This window comes from Rhinoderma darwinii, chromosome 4, assembly GCF_050947455.1.
Source record: "Rhinoderma darwinii isolate aRhiDar2 chromosome 4, aRhiDar2.hap1, whole genome shotgun sequence".
Classification (NCBI taxonomy): domain Eukaryota; kingdom Metazoa; phylum Chordata; class Amphibia; order Anura; family Rhinodermatidae; genus Rhinoderma; species Rhinoderma darwinii.
This window is the reverse complement of record NC_134690.1, coordinates 397,295,530-397,312,832: the sequence shown is the minus strand read 5'-3', so window position 1 is coordinate 397,312,832 and position 17,303 is coordinate 397,295,530. Positions and strand designations below refer to the sequence as shown.

The 17,303-nt window shown below is 43.6% G+C and overlaps 1 protein-coding gene across 2 annotated transcripts in view; it reads left to right on the top strand.

The window, feature by feature from the left end:
* TMEM63A (transmembrane protein 63A) overlaps nt 1–17,303 on the top strand; it is a 52,296-nt gene that overhangs the window by 24,728 nt on the left and 10,265 nt on the right. Inside the window, exons 7-15 of one of the 2 annotated variants that reach the window (XM_075863408.1) lie at nt 3,057–3,108; nt 3,852–3,960; nt 6,739–6,809; nt 8,355–8,435; nt 11,358–11,481; nt 12,587–12,720; nt 12,805–12,942; nt 15,082–15,235; nt 16,382–16,488. In XM_075863408.1, coding sequence (XP_075719523.1) covers nt 3,057–3,108; nt 3,852–3,960; nt 6,739–6,809; nt 8,355–8,435; nt 11,358–11,481; nt 12,587–12,720; nt 12,805–12,942; nt 15,082–15,235; nt 16,382–16,488 — 970 coding nt within the window. The remainder of the gene's footprint in view (nt 1–3,056; nt 3,109–3,851; nt 3,961–6,738; nt 6,810–8,354; nt 8,436–11,357; nt 11,482–12,586; nt 12,721–12,804; nt 12,943–15,081; nt 15,236–16,381; nt 16,489–17,303) is intronic. The other variant, XM_075863409.1, reaches the window with a different exon arrangement.

The following is a 17,303-nucleotide window of genomic DNA, read 5'->3' as shown; positions in this document are numbered from 1 at the left end:
CTTGCCAGTTTGGGGAACTTCTCCTGGAAAGTGTTGCCGCCCTGGTACGATGCGTGTGGGCTCGCTTCCAGAAGTACTGGGTGCCCCCCCTTCTTGGTCCCTAAAGATTAGGTTCTTGATAATCACCTCTTGAAATTCCAGGAAAGTTCCCCTCTGGCCTGCACATCGACGTAGCACGTACACATTGTACAAAGCCATCTGTATGATGTGCCCGGCCAGCTTCTTATACCACACCGCATGGCGCTGTAGGGCTTCAGGGCTTGATCTTACAAGTCCATCCCTCCCATGTACCTATTGTAGTCCAGGATGCAGTCTGGTTTGGGGGTGGCCTTTCCTTCATATATCCTAAACCTGTAGGTATACCCTGATGCACTCTCACAGCTTATACATCTTCACGCCATACCTTGCCCTCTTACCCGGCAGGTACTGGCGGAATTGAACCCTCCCTTTAAAATGTACCAGGGACTCATCAATAGAAATACACTTCTCGGGGGTGAATGCTTGGGAAAACCGGGCACTGGAACGGTCTAATAGGGGTCTCCGTTTATACAAACGGTCAAAACTGGGGTCATCTCGGGGTGGGCACGGCTCATTATCAGTATAATATAAGAAGCGAAGTATTGCCTATTTATTTATTTTTTTAGGTTCCAGTTCAGTTCTGAAGTTGCTTTGAGGGGCCCATATATTAGAAACCCCTATCAAATACCCCATTTTAGAAACTAGACCCCTCAAAGTATTCACAAAAGCATTTAGAAAGTTTATGAACCCTTTAGGTGTTTCACAAAAATTTAGAGCAAAGTAGAGGTGAAATTAACTTTTTTTTTTTTGTCAGAAAATCCTTTTTATACCATTTTTTTTATAACACAAAAGGATTAATCAGAGAAACGCAACTTAATACTTATTGCCCAGATTCTGCAGTTTAGAGAAATATCCCACATGTGGCCCTCGGGCGGTAATGGACTGAAGCACCGGCCTCCGAAGCAAAGGAGCACCTAGAGGATTTTGAGGCCTCTTTTTTATTAGGCACCATGTCCGGTTTGAAGAGGTCTTGTGGTGCCAAAACATTGGGAACCCCCCAAAAGTGACCCCAATTTGGAAACTAGACCCCTTGAGGAATCCATTGTAGTTTTCTTGGGGTGCATGCGGCTTTTTGATCAGTTTTTATTCTATTTTTAGGTGGCGTGGTGACTAATAAACAGCAATTCTACTATTGTTTTTTTATTCGTTTTTTTTTACAGCGTTCACCGTGCGCTATAAATGACACATTCACTTTATTCTGCGGGGCGATACGATTACGGCGATACCAGATGTTTATAGTTTTTTTTTATGTCTTATGGCGTTTGCACAATAAAATATGTTTTGTAAACAATCATTCACTTTTTGTGTTACCTTATTCTAAGAGCCAGAACGTTTTTATTTTTCAATCAATAAAGCCGTGCGAGGACTTATTTTTTGCGTAACGAACTGTATTTTCGATCAGTACCATTTTTCGGTACAAATGCGACTTTTTGATCTCTTTTTATTCCATTTTTTGGGAGGTGAAGTGACCAAAGAATTGTGATTGTGGTTCGGTTTATTATTATTTTATTTTACGCCGTTCACCGTGCGGGATAAATAATGAAATAATTTTGTAGTTCAGGCCGTTACGGACGCGGCGATACCAATTATGTATAGTTTATTTGTTTGTTTATATATTTTTATTAATAATAAATGACTGATAAGGGAAAAAGGGGGATTTTTACTTTTATTACTTTTAAATGTTTTATTTTCTTATTTTTACACCTTTTTTTAACTTTTTTTTTACTTTATTACTTTGTCCCACTAAGGGACATGAGGGCAGGAGGCCCTGATCGCTATTCTAATACACTGCACTACATGCGTAGTGCAGTGTATTAGAACTGTCAGCTACTCACTGACAGCAAGCATAGTGGGTCCTGACGTTGTCAGGACCCACTAGGCTTCCGTCTATGGCATAGCCGGACGCCATTGTTTGGTGTCCGGTTGCCATAGTCACCATCGCCGGCCGCTATCGCGTAGCAGGCCGGCGATGGTAGCTTAACCCCTAAAAAGCCGCGATCTCTATAGAACGCGGCTTTTAAGGGGTTAATCAGCGGGGACACAGCGATCGGTCCCCGCTGGAGGAGCTGTGACCGCTGCTGAACAAGACAGCAGCGTCACAGCTCCTGTATGTGTCGGGAGGACGGCCGAAACGGCCGTTACTCCCGAGACGTACTATTACGGCATGGAGCGCGAACGATACAGCTGCCATGACGTAATAGTACGTCAAGGAGCGGGAAGGGGTTAAAGTTAAAGTACAACTGGGCGTGTATTGTGTATGTACATCTGGGCGTTTTTACTTCTTTTACTAGCTGGGCATTGTGAATAGAAGCGTATGATGCTGACGAATCAGCATCATCCACTTCTCTTCGTTAACACCCAGCTTCTGGCAGTGCACAGACACAGCGTGTTCTCGAGAGATCACGCTGTGACGTCACTTCCTGCCCCAAGTAGCTACATCGACTTACCTGCAAACACCGATGCTGCTGCAGAATCATCTGTAGCCTCTGGTGCCGATGTGTCCTCGCTCGTCTGACACGATGCAGGACCTGGGGCAGGAAGTGAGTGACGTCACAGCGTGATCTCTCGAGAACACGCTGTGTCTGCACTGCCAGAAGCTGGGTGTTAACGAAGAGAAGTGGATGATGCTGATTCGTCAGCATCATACACTTCCATTCACAATGCCCAGCTAGTAAAAGAAGTAAAAACGCCCAGATGTACACACACAATACACGCCCAGCTAGTAAAAGAAGTAAAAACGCCCCGATGTACATACACAATACACGCCCAGTTGTACTTTAGAAAGCCTCATTTGCATAAATATAAAAATGGTCATAATTTGGCCAAAAATGCTCGTTTTAAAAAAAAAACAAAAAAAACGTTACTCTTATCTACATTGCAGCGCCGATCTGCTGCAATAGGAGATAGGGGTTGCAAAATCTGGTGACAGAGCCTCTTTAAATGTAAATTTTTTTGTATTTTTTTTTTTGTATTTTAAGATATGGATCCGTATAGTTTTGGGAGGACCACAATAGCAAATTTACAGCATCAGTGAGTATTTTCTGATAAATCTTAATGTTTATATACTTTGCTTTGTTTAAAGTGAATCTCCACCTTTTTATCATTATTATTATTATTATTATTATTTATTTTTTTTAATCCAATCCCCATTCACAGAGGTAAACAATCACATTTTGACTGCCTGCAGCCACCACTAGGGGGAGCTCATTGCATACTGTCTTATTATTGAGTTCAATTCATAAACCAGTGATAACTCCCATACGTCTGTGCGTTCCCCTTGAGCCTTTTGATAGAGTCGAGGCCCACACTTTAGAGCCCCCACAACATGTGAGGTTGACCACCACTGGTATAAAGAGTATACAGTTAGCTCCCTCTAGTGGTGGCTGCAGGCAGAGTGAGTCGCATCAATTTACTGTATGTCTATGCAGGTGATTTCGATCAGGAAAACCGAGCTCTAATGGCTATAACAATATATTATGATATTTATCCGTACAAGATTTTGGACTTATTTAGAGAAAAAATAGTAGTGAATTTCTTACTGAATATCAATCTGCTCTGCTACAGATTCTGTTGGTGAAATCATTGGTCATTATTGGGTACGGGGGTTGAATTGAGGTCACATGTGCTCAATTATCAAATCCATATTGTTCCAATTATCAGATTTTATGCGTCTTTGTGTGTTGGGACAATTTCAGTTTTTGCGCTTCTCTCCTGAATGTGGCCGACCTTGGTTTGCATGAGTATCTTGTAACGTCATGTGTTTGGATTTGCAGGGATAGTCTTCTGTGGCTCCACACGGTCATAGGTGTCATTTATCTCATCCTAATTGTCATCCTCATGCGACATCACACATCTGTCATAAAATACAAGGAGGAGAATACGGTGAGTATAGAAGATAAATCAGTAGCACATTTAAAGAGGCTCTGTCACCAGATTTTGCAACCCCTATCTGCTATTGCAGGAGATAGGCGCTGCAATGTAGATAAGAGTAACGTTTTTATTTTAAAAAAACGAGCATTTTTGGCCAAGTTATGACCATTTTTGTAGTTATGCAAATGAGGCTTGCAAAAGTCCAAGTGGGTGTGTTTAAAAGTAAAAGTCCAAGTGGGCGTGTATTATGTGCGTACATCGGGGCGTTTTTAATACTTTCACTAGCTGGGCGCTCTGAAGAGAAGTAACATCCTCTTCTCTTCAGAACGCCCAGCTTCTGACAGTGCAGACACAGCCGTGTTCTCGAGAGATCACGCTGTGACGTCACTCACAGGTCCTGCATCGTGACGGCCACATCGGCACCAGAGGCTACAGTTGATTCTGCAGCAGCATCAGCGTTTGCAGGTAAGATCGACTTACCTGCAAACGCTGATGCTGCTGCAGAATCAACTGTAGCCTCTGCTGCCGATGTGGCCGTCACGATGCAGGACCTGTGAGTGACGTCACAGATCTGCACTGTCACAAGCTGGGCGTTCTGAAGAGAAGAGGATGTTACTTCTCATCAGAGCGCCCAGCTAGTGAAAGTATTAAAAACGCCCCGATGTACGCACATAATACACACCCACTTGGACTTGTACTTTTAAACACACCCACTTGGACTTTTGCAAGCCTCATTTGCATAATTACAAAAATGGTCATAACTTGGCCAAAAATGCTCGTTTTTTTAAAATAAAAACGTTACTGTAATCTACATTGCAGCGCCGATCTGCTGCAATAGCAGATAGGGGTTGCAAAATCTGGTGACAGAGCCTCTTTAAGTACATGAACCTTTGTAATCTCATATTCATCAGCCTGCAGTTCTCCTTTCTTTGCATTCAGAGCCCCTGGAAAGGTTCGAAAATCGCAGTCACCAAAAAATGTAATCTAGTGAAAGGGAGGAAGGAGAGGAGGGAGATGCAGCTGCAGATTCTTAATCAGTGTTTCAGGGAAACTGTATGAGGGGAAGGAGCAGGGGGAGATATTTAATTGGTTTAGAGCTCCCGGCACAGCTGTGACATCACAACCGGAAGAGTCCACCCACCGGGAGGTACGGGTAGAGAAAATTAACATTTATAGCTACCAGCAGAGTGAATGGCAAGACCCAAATCTGCAGGTTACACAGAATAGGTAAACTTTAAATGGCGTCTAGCACTGTTTTTGAGTTGTGATCAATGTTATATCTGATAACAGATTCTCTCTGGACTATTGTGATTTTAGATTTTAGTGTCGCATTGAACGGCTTCTCTGTAAATTTTATTTAGGTTCATATAAGTCTAAGGGATTTGCCTATCTCTCTGAATGAGTCTGTTGGGGGGAGCTTTGGGAGTCTGTTGGGGGGAGCTTTGGGAGTCTGTTGGGGGGAGCTTTGGGAGTCTGTTGGGGAGAGTTTTGGGAGTTTGTTGGGTGGAGCTTTGCGAGTTTGTTGGGTGGAGCTTTGCGAGTTTGTTGGGTGGAGCTTTGCGAGTCTGTTGGGTGGAGCTTTGCGAGTCTGTTGGGTGGAGCTTTGCGAGTCTGTTGAGTGTGCGCCATATTTCTCAGCAGGGTGCATTCCTTGTTGATGAATGTGGCGTGGGAATTGAAACAGTCAGGTCGGACCTGGCTTTGTTTTCCATTACGAAAAGCTTGATAAATGAGTTGCACCATGAAGGACTCTGAAGCCTATCCCCCTTTTTCCGACATAGTAAAGTTGAGAAAGTGGCGTAGGGGCAACGTAAATATTGCGTTTGAGGGAAACTCCATGTTTTTCAGTCTATTTACATCTGCACAGTAATGGGGTCATCACTGTGCCACCAATAATAGCACCAGAAACGTGCCCTCATTATTAGTGCCAGCAAAGTGCCCACATAAATAGAGGCATCATAGTGCCCTTCGTACAATGCCCCCAATAATATTTTCAGCAGAGTGACCCCACTGACTGCTAAGCAGCAACTTGTCTGACGTAACCTGCCTGCCAGTGTCCACCGCCTGCCCTGTTCTGCCCATCTATGCCTCTTATTGCGAGTCATTCCTGCCCAATGTGATGTGTTATGGTAACAATGAAGTCAGGTCGCCCATCACAATTACAGTTGTAATTACAGTTCGTTCCCATTCCCGACTGTTTCTTTAGCTGGTGATACCTCAAGTTGTTTCACAGCTAGAACTGGTGGCATATGAAATATTATAATCTCCTCTTTCATATGACACCAGAACCGCTGCTCTAGGTGGTCCACAGCCGGAGATATGGCCATTTGAAGTGATCCCCATTCCCTCCAGCCTCAGTCTCTCACACGGTGTGAAGCAGCTTCATGCTGATTGGACAGCGTCAGAGGCTGTGAGGAGGCTCCACCTCAGGAGAATCGCTGGTGTTGACGCCCACTTGGCAAGTATAGGCTCATTTGCATATATCGAAAACTTTTAAAATGAACTTATTGGGACACAATTTTCACTATTATTATAATTGTGACAGCGACTATTCGATTAGCCGGGAGATTGGACATTACCAAACTAGTGACAGAGCCTCTAAGTATTGTGCTATCAGTGCTTATAGCGTAAAGCTACTAAAGCACCAACTCCTACTGCGTGAACCGTAATCCACCCGATGACCAGGCACCCTTTGCCGCAGGGCTGCCCCTAAGCATGGGCTTCTTGTGCAAAATGGAAAACCCGGCGCTGAATGTTATTATAAAGTGGAGACCCCGATTTGTCTTCCAGGTAAAACAGACGCTTTTCATAACAGGACTTCCCCGTAACGCTGACAAGGAGACCATCAGCATGCACTTCAGGTAGGAGTAAGGCTGTCAATGTGTCCTTTTAAAGTGCACCCCCAACTTTGTACGTCATTTTGGTTTTAGGTTTGAAAAAAACAAATTGTATTGATTAACTTATATATATTTTATACGGGTCGCAGCTCCATTTCTCCAAGCTCCAAATTCACTGTTTCCCTTCACACAGCTATGGAGTGAAATAATAAAATTCGGTCTGCCTGCAGCCACCACTAGGGGGAGCTCACTGCATATGGATTGATTTATACAGCTTCCACTGAGTGCAATAATAAAACCATATGCAGTAAGCTTCACTGCTCCCCCTAGTGGTGACTGTAGGTTGACAAAATTTAAACATTTAACTCTATAGCAGTGTTCAAGAAATCAAGGCATTTTGAGATCAGAAAAAGTGGAGCCCCGACCCCCTATAAGGATCCTGGAAAATGAAATATAGACACTGGTTATAGGCATCAAGGACATCTTTTTGATAAATGAGGCCCATGGTGTTTATCGCTATGTATGTGAATTAATTCTTAATACTTTTTATAGGAGTCAGCGCTCCAAATCCCCTGCATAGACATAGCGTTAAATGATCAAATTCTGTCTGCCTGCAGCCACCACTAGAGGGAGCCCAGGAGCTTACTGCATACTGTTATACATTGCGTTTGATCAGGGCCGGCCTTGGGTTGGATGGTGCCCGGTCTAGTACCATCTCTTGACACCCTCTCTATGGTGCGCCATATAATGCCCAAATAATACAATGATAATATTGCCATAGGGTACACAAATAACACTTCCAGACAGTTTCCTAAATGCTGCTGCCCAATAAATAAACTTGTACATTAAGCTGCATCCTGTTCATCTGCCTTTCCATAAGTTTGGGCTCCAAGTGTGGGATTGAAGATCCAAGCTTAAAGGGAACCGATCACCAGAAGTTCAACCTATTGATCTCTCCTCACCCCTCGCTGGCCGCTGCTGTCAAATGTTCATTGCCGTTTTCCCCTCTCCTAAACTCCTCCTAAAATAACGGTCGGCAAACATTTTGCGCCTTTTATAGTAATAATCCGGGGTCCCTTTGTGTGCGCGCACACCAGAAGAGAACATTGATGCGCAAGCGCAGGATTTCATGTATTCTGGGGGGAAGCGAGGAGCTGTCAATCAAAAGTAAGGAGGCGGGGTTAACTCAAAGGCTTGAGGAATGAAGATATGACTCTTTTATGCTTATTAGCATACGGCACGGGAACACTAAAAAAAAATAATACTAAAGGTACAGAGCGACTTAGAAGACAATTATAGGTACATAAAAATGATTTTTCACCCACTTCCAACAGGTATTGCTGGTTTAATAGGGGAAATGCTGGTGACCGGTTCCCTTTAAGGTGCCCAGACCATCAGGGCAACTAGTGCCAAGTGATGTGCCCTCTGCGGCTGCACACCCCTAATACCGGCCCTGCATTTAAGAATAAATCGGTAAACATTATCTCCCCCTAGTGGCAGATGCTGGCATCCAGAATTTTGGATTGGGAGCATTGAAAAAAAAATGAACTGTTTTTTTCTCTCTTGTAGTGAAGCCTATCCAGCATGCCGAGTGACCGACGTACAATTGTGCTATGACGTAGCCGACCTTCTCCGGATCTCCAGTGAGAGGTAGAGAGCATATTTTCTCAGCCATCCTTCCACTTCCTGCCATTATATTTTAGGAATATTTAAAGGGGAACTCCAGGTTGCTCCGTCTTTGCTGTCACTTTTTCTGACATATATGTTTTAGTAAATACTTGTATTCCCCCTAAAATAACAAATATGGAGCATCTTTTCTTAAAACCCTACATGGTGCCGTTCCTCTGTTATTCCTCCAAGAAATTTACGAATGAATTGACCACTGGATGTTCTGGTTTTTGGAATGCGGGGATGAAAAAAAAAAGAGGAAAACAATCCTGGTCCTGAAAGGGTTAAAGTAACTGCATACCCCCCAAGTGTCCCTCTTTTGGAGGGGCAGTCCCTGCTTTTGACCCCAGTCCCTCTGTCCTTCTTTGTGCCTTTTAAATGTTCCTCTTTTTGACCTGGGTAATAGATTTGTATGAATAACCTTGTCTGTCTGGTTCCTCGCTGTATATCAGACCCCAACTTGTTCATGATGAAATAATTTGGGGCAATTTTGATCTTATAAATTTCTATATGGAGATGATTTTTCTGCTGATATTTACAGATAACCCCTTTTATGTTGGCGTTGATACTGCCAGGTAAATCCGCAGACAGCCAGACATTTACCTGTAGCGTCCGCTGCTGGGGAAATGTAATATTACATGGCGGCCATTCAGATGCTGCTTGTTAGCCGCTCTGCGCTCCTTCCACACGCCCGAATAGGAATAGTTTGGTTTCTGTTCTAGAGAAGTTATTGCATAAATCTTTGTAATCCAGGAAAACTTTCTTCATAAGTAAAACAGCACTTTAAGGGTAAGTTCACACTTAGCGTAAATACTGCGGATTACAGTAACATAATACAGTAGCAGCAGAGCGGATGAGAGGTTAACAAATCTCCTCCACAAATTGACCATTTAGTTTAATTTAGTTTTTTGTTGCGTTTTTTTTTCCGGCGAAAAAGCTGCAATTCCGTCACAAAAATCACAAATTTTCAAAAAAAAAACAAATCTTCTACTTACCCAGAATTCTGTGCCTCTTCATCCAGGCCGGCCTCCTGGGATAAAGTTTCATCCCACGTGACCGTTGCCGCCAATCGCAGGCAGAAGTGGTCACATGGCATAAAACGTATCCCGGGAGGCCGGGCTTCAGAACGTCCGAGGGTAATTATGCGCGTTTTGTTTGCTTTTTACGTGCAGTTTTCCACAGCGGACATTCCAACCGAAAAACTGAGGTTTTAATTGGCCGGAATACCCTGCGGCGCCCAGGGCGGATACGTTGTGCGCTTTTATATAGCGTATCCGCCCTGTGTGAACATACCCTCAGGCCTCATGCACACGGTTGTATCTGTGTGCACGATCTATGATTACTGCACGGACGGGCAGCGAAGTGTCATCCGGGGGCACAGACCGAGCACATGATGTGCATTCATTTCAATGAGCCCGGACCGTATAATGACATGTCCTATTTTTTTTTTTTTGCGGTCCTGGCTCCGAGCAATGCGCAGACCATGGAAACCACGGTTGTGTTCATTGGCCGATAGGATAACATATGTTCTGTACTGTGGTTTTGCAATTGCGGATAGTACACGGCCACAAATGCTCGGTCCTGTGCATGAGGCCTAAGAGTTCTCTCCCCTTTGCCTCTCTGCAGCATTAACGTGCCGTTGGCAAACATCATGTGTCTAAAGCTAAGCCTCAATAATACAAAACACCACCAGGTGGCAGCACACGGCAGCATTGAGAAGCGGCCTGCCACATTGATTGAGCGATCTAGAGGGACTGAGGCCGTCCTAGAAATCATCTACAATATATTTTATTATAGACACTGGGCAATCGTCCACTATTATCATGGACGGTCTTACAATCTAGGGACGGTTTGAAACCCTATTTAAGAAGTTGGGTCTGCACTGTAGAGGCCGTGCAGGGGCATACGCACAACGATGTTCAGAGCAGAATCATGTCCACCATGCAATCCTGTAAGGAAACAGCTTATACGCATAACCAGGACCATAATGATCCTACAAGGCACCGCCAGAATACAGACTACTAACATTTCTGTATTTAATCATCACGCAAACTTGAATCCAGCTGAAGCCCCTATGCTGCTAAGCCTCAAACCAGGCACCTGATGAGGCAGTCACTGTAATGGTGCTGGGTGCTAAATTCCCAGGTGGTCCAGGGTGCTGAATGGGTTAATAGCAAAGTTTATGGTGGTCTAAGGTAGTGAAGAGATTCATGGTAAAGGCCCTGGTGGTCTAGGGATTAAATACCTGGTGTCCAGTGGGTGCTTACCTCTCCTTCATTGAGGTCCATGACAGTGGCTATGGACCCCTTTGGAGACATTTTTTGCTTTGTTACATTTTATGTATTTTATTACATTAAACATATTCGTTATTGTTTTTAATTAAACATTTTGCATCGTTTTGTCTTCTGCAGCTTATATGTCTTAGCATACAATACAAGCTGCTGGATGCCGTTCAGTGCTCATAGACTTACTGTCGGCTCATCTCCAGCCCCCCTCTCTCTCTCTCTCTCTGCGCTCCTGAACCTTAATCTAAGCTGACATATATATTTTTAATGTTATGTTTATTTTCTTTGATGGTAAAGATGTCCGCTTAGATTCAGTGAGGAGGTCGTGTCACCAGTGAGGTTGTACGAGGTTATGGAAACAGTGCCACACCTATCCACAGGTTGTTTGTGGTATTGCAGATCAGACCTATTCGCTTCAATAAAGCTGTGTTGCAATACCAGACATGGACAGGTGTGGTGCTGTTTTAGGAAGAAAGCGGACATGTTTTTTAATATTTATTTATTAACTTTGCTCAGGAAATAGCAACTTGGATCTTTAGTCATTGTAATTCACTTTTTTTGTGATGGATATATATATAATATATATATATGTGTATATATAATATAATTTTTTTTATAGGACGAAAGCTGAAAAGAGTCTGGCTTATTACATCAAACTGCACAACAAAACTGGAGAGTACATGTTTATTAACCCCAAGCCATGCGGCCAGTTCTGCTGCTGTGTAATACGCGGGTGTGAACAGGTAGGTACCGAGTCACCGTATTATATTACAACGGGTTTTGTTTAATGTTCACCTTGGACCATTAAACCATGGACACAAAAGTTACATAGCAGTGATACAATTCTTAGTATCTGCAGCCACCACTAGAGGGAGCTATGTTCTAAAAATGACACATTGAAAAATAGACATTCCCTTTTAAGGGGAAAAAAAAATGTATGCGGTACTAACCAGACACAAAAAATACTGCTTATGATGTACCAAAAACAAAATTATAACCAGTGATGCTCAAAAGTTAAATTCTATTCCTCTTCAAAAATGATCAATAATTATTCTGCTCTGTCCACATGTCGCAAATTTTATTCAATCATATATTAGGCCCCATGCACACGACCGTAAACCCACACCGTACTACGGTCCGCGGTTTTACGGACACATTCGGTTCGATTGGCCGCAGACACCTTTCCGTAGCGATACGGATAGGTGTCCGTGTCGGGAATTATGGAGCATGTCCTATATTTCGTATATTACGGGCCGTGCCCCCATTCTTTGTATGGGAACACGGCCCGAAAAAATGCAGGTGGCCGTCAGCGGCCCCGTGCCTGCAATCGCGGGCTGTGATTACGGGCACATCCGTGTGCGTGGGGCCTTAGGCGTAAGGATATGTTTACATTTGTGATGCATGTTCTTCCATCCATGGGGTGTAATAGGCCTAACGTATGCCAAAGGGTGTCGTTTTGGCATGCGTTTGGGTGGTATGCTTGGGCATAATTTCTTTATTACTGTATTGAAATGTGTGAATAGAGCCTTATATTGATTTTGGAAACCTGGCTGCTAAGTATGGATCCCACAAGACTTTTTAGAGCCCTGAATGACATCTGTGCCTGATTATTCACTGTTGTATCCCCTGAATTGCTCCATAACTAGGTAGATTGGCTGTTCAGGAGTTTGGGAAAGCTGGGTGCCAACCACTGCGGGATCTGTGTTGGTGGTGACCTTTTAAGCGTATTGAAAGTCAGGGCGGGATACTCAAGTGTTTTTTTTTGTTTTATTTTGTTTTTTATCTTTTGTATTATGTTTCTTCATTACACTTTGTACTAATGTATTTTCTATCCTGTTTTACACCCAGATTGAAGCCATTGAATATTACACGGCAGTAACCGAGAAGCTGGAGCAGGAATATGCATCTAAGCTGGAGCTGGCCCGCAACGTGCCCATTGGAATAGCTTTTGTGACATTTTCCGATAAGTCCATGGCAACCTTGTAAGTGCAGCAAGTGGTCAGTAAGGGAATGTGTATATTTGGGCATGTGATAAAGCCGTGGAGTAAGATTTCTTATTTCTTCAGCATCTTGAAAGATTTCAACGCCATTAAATGTCATCGATACAAATGTGCCACGGAACCGCAGCCGTCGAGCTTCAGCAGACAACTTCATACCACAAAGTGGGCGGTGACCTACGCCACCTACCCGGAGAACATCTCATGGTAAGTTGATAATGTAACTGTCTATAGAAAGCAAATAAACACTAGTTCCATCTGATGATACTCCACCTACTATACTCGGCAGAGGCAGGACCCCAAATCTGTAACAGGGTCCCCCACCTACCATATTCAGCAGAGGCAGGACCCCAAATCTGTAACAGGGTCCCCCACCTACCATATTCAGTAGAGGTAGGACTCTAAATCTGTAATAGGGTCCCCCAACTATTATACTCAGAAGAGGTGTGACTCCAAATCTGTAACCGGGTCCCCCACCTACCATATTCAGCAGAGGCAGGACCCCAAATCTGGAACCGGGTCCCCCCACCTACCATGTCCCATTTTTAACAGTGATGTCTTCTTGTGTAGCAGATGGTCCTTTAAATGTTCACTAACTTTTCAACGAACTTTCCATAAATCAGTAGTTCAAGCAAATATAAGAAACTTTGTAATATATCTTATTAGAGAAAAATGCCTCTTTCTCCACTTATTAGGCAGTTTTCACCCCTTCTTCACTGATCATTCAGACCAGATGGACTATCAGTTCACTGAGGGATCAGATTACAGCTGCCCATAGAAGTCTATAGGGAGGAGGAAACAAAGTGAGCAAGACAAACAGACGTTGCTGCAGCCTCTAGTGTTTTATCTCACCCCAGTGCTGGATTCACAGCTACACTGCTCATTACTTCTGTATAATCTCCATGCTGCTGCAGCTTCTAGTCAGTGTTTTATCTCACCCCAGTGCTGGATTCACAACTACACTGCTCATTACTGCTGTTTTAATCTCCTTCATTTTGCTTCTGCAGCTTCTAGTAAGTGTTATATCTCAACCAGTGATGGATTCACAGCTACACTGCTCATTACTGCTGTATGATGTCCTCCATGTTACTGCTGTTTTTGTGGGTGTGCTCCAAAGATTGTGGAGCAGGATGTTCTCTTCTCTTTGTGTGCAGTTTATGGAAGACATGATAGCTGTTAGGCTTCACCCACTAGCTCAGGGGAAAACTGAGAACTAGAACCTGCAGAGAGGAAAACTGCAAAAACAATATGCAGCGTACAAGTCATATAATGGCCAGTGATAGTGTTATTCCTGTACACACATATGACGGCTTCATTTAAGTGTCATCTGAAAGGTTAGGTACCCTCAGACCCCCCCACCGATCTGAAATTGATGGCCTATCTTAAAGGGGTCATGTGGGGACCAAAAATGATTATCAGTGTAGTCCCTGCAGTATGTGATACACTCGCTAATATACATTCCGGTCCCCGTCACGCTGATTCTGAGATTTCCATAGATTTTTATAGCGTCGCCGTTGGACCGGAAGTCTAGGGGCACGGTCTTCTTTGATAACGATACGACTCTTCATCATGTGACCGGCCCCGCTGTACTCTATGTAATTGATGTGCTACTGCTTGTCCATAGAGTACAGCGGGACCGGTCACATGATGAAGAGTCGTATCGTTATCAAAGAAGACCGTGCCCCTAGACTTCCGGTCCAACGGCGACGCTATAAAAATCTATGGAAATCTCAGAATCAGCGTGACGGGGACCGGAATGTATATTAGTGAGTGTATCACATACTGCAGGGACTACACCGATAATTATTTGTGGTCCCCACATGACCCCTTTTAAGGATAGGTCATCAATAATGTAATCCCCGAAATCCACTTTAAGAAATGCGTTTTTGTTTTTTTAAACAGTTTTTTTAATTTTTGCATAAGGCCCTGTTCACATCAGCGTTGCGTTTACGTCGAGGGGTTGCGTCAGAGGTTTCCGTCGGGTTAACACCTCAACGGAAACCACAGCTTCCGTTTGCACCACCATTGATCTCAATGGTGGTGGAAACTTTGGTAATGTCACCGTTGTGAACGGGTTCCGTTGTTTTGACGGAATCGATAGCGCAGTCGACTACGCTGACGGAACGTGTAACATCATTTTGTAATTGTTTTTTTGTTTTATTTTATAACTTCCCTATATTTTGGTTTTCAGGAAAAAAACTTCATCTCGTAGTTGTTGTTTTCACCACCAGACAATACAAACTAAAATGTGTATAAAAATCAACACCCTCTTTCCATGTAGTTATTTTGGATATTAACTTTTTTATGTTCATAAAGCAAAACTTTTTTGTTTTTCTGCTCTCTTAGGGGGAATATCTCGGTGCAGGGAGTGAAGTGGTGGGCCCGGCTCCTGGGGATCAATTTTTGCCTTTTCATTGTGTTGTTTTTCCTCACAACGCCATCTATTATTATTTCTACAATTGACAAATTCAATGTCACCAAGCCCATCTACTATCTGAATGTAAGTATCTTCACCGTTTTTGTTTTTTTTATATACAGGCAGAGGGTCCAATCAGGGCTAAAGATTTGTGTCGCTGGAAATCTACGACTAAAAGACTCGCACTACAGCAATATAGGGAGCGGTCCCCCACCTTTTTTTAAGACAATTTTTCCGCGGGGATTGGGATTTCGGGGAATAGGGTCAGTTCACACATTGCGTACATACGGGATTCGTTGCGGAAAACCTGCAGCATAATACAGTAGCAGCAAAGTGGGTGAGCGAGAACAAATCTCTGCGCTGCGTAAATGATCAGCGGAAAAAAACGCTCAGAAACTGACCTGCGGTGCAGAGTTTTATTCCGCAGCGTGTCAATTGTATTTGGGCATTCGCTACTTATTTGTTGCGGGATTTCCCCATTGTCTTCAATGTGGAGGTAAAAGCCGCAACAAATAGCAGCTGTCGCAGCGATTCCGCTCAAATAACGCAACTCAGAAAAAAAATAAATCTTATACTTACCCAGATGACTGTGTTTCTTCCTCCAGGCCGGCCTCCTGGGATAACACTTCATCCCATGTGACCGCCGCTGCACCCAATCACAGGCTGCAGCGGTCTCATGGGATAAAACGTCATCCCAGGAGGCGGGCTGAATGCTCGGCAGTTTTCCGCAGCAGACATTTCGGGTGAAAAACTGCACCACAATTTGCGAATACGGGCGGTTTTGCGCCCATAATTCTTTGCGAATACCACATATCGCGGCCCGGTACCAAATGATCCACAGCCCAGTATTGGTCCGCGGCCTGGTGGTTGGGTATCACTGGATTAAGGCACATCTGTCAGGTCTCCTATCTCAGGTATATATATATATATAGTTTCTATGATTTGATGCAGTATTTTAATGTTTAATGGTTTTCCGGTTGTAACAATTCATCACTGATCCCCCTACGTAGGCGATTAACTGTTCGATTGGTGGAGGTCCGACCACAGGGACGCCCACTGAACGCTAAAATTATTTCTATACATATCCAATATTCACCTGAAAAACATAATAACGTGTGAACAAATGCTCGGGGGAGAGAAGACGGAAGCCACAGATCTCCGAGAACGATCATCCATTTTATTTTAAAGAGACAGGCACATAATAACGGATTTTATTCTTTGTCCTTGCAGAACCCGGTGATCAGCCAGTTTTTCCCCACCCTCCTGCTGTGGTCGTTCTCCGCATTATTACCAACAATAGTCTATTATTCCACTCTCTTTGAGGCCCACTGGACCAAGTAAGTTATTCTTTATTCGTGCTACCAGACTGGGAAATATAGAATCAAGTTTGGTCAACGAGCTGAAATTTTTGGACCCGTTGTCCGTTTTTGAGCCCTTTATTCTCTGAATACAATAAGCAGCAGGGACGTCACATTGTTCTGAAGTCACTCCTTTGCTTAGTCAGGGAAGTACAGACTCTCAGATACAGGACCTGTGGTCCACTGACACTGCATGGAGGGACCTGTTTACTCCTTTTTAGATATGCAATGTATTTTTCAGAGAATGTCTGATAATACCATTAACTGTTTAAAGGCTATTTACATCCTTGTAACCATCATATATTACTCTACTCTTTTTTTCCTCTTTGGTAAGTGTATGTTATATATGCGATGTACACCCAAGCCGACACACTTTGCGGATATTGTGCTCATGTTTATTGCTATTTTTCAATAAACTGAGTATATATCAGCCCGGTGTGTAGTCTGATCCTTCAGTCATGTATTTCTCCCTTGCTAACCTGCATCTGAGCAGTGTAGAGACGTCTTTGATTAGAGCAGGTCAGTGATATTCACACAGGTGAAGAGACTTTTCAGCTGTATTATCTCCCAGAAATCCTAGCTTACACAGCCATGTGTGAGAGGGAGGGGGGAGGAAGAGAGAGAGAAACTTCACAGGGAATGCCCACTGAGCTCTAAACTTGCAGCTCCACAAGTGACAAAGCATTTTAGTAAAGTTTATCTTACATCACCCCCAACATACAGAGCTTAAAGGGGTTGTCCTCCCACGGACAACTGATGACCTATCCACAGGATAGGTCATCAGTATATGATCG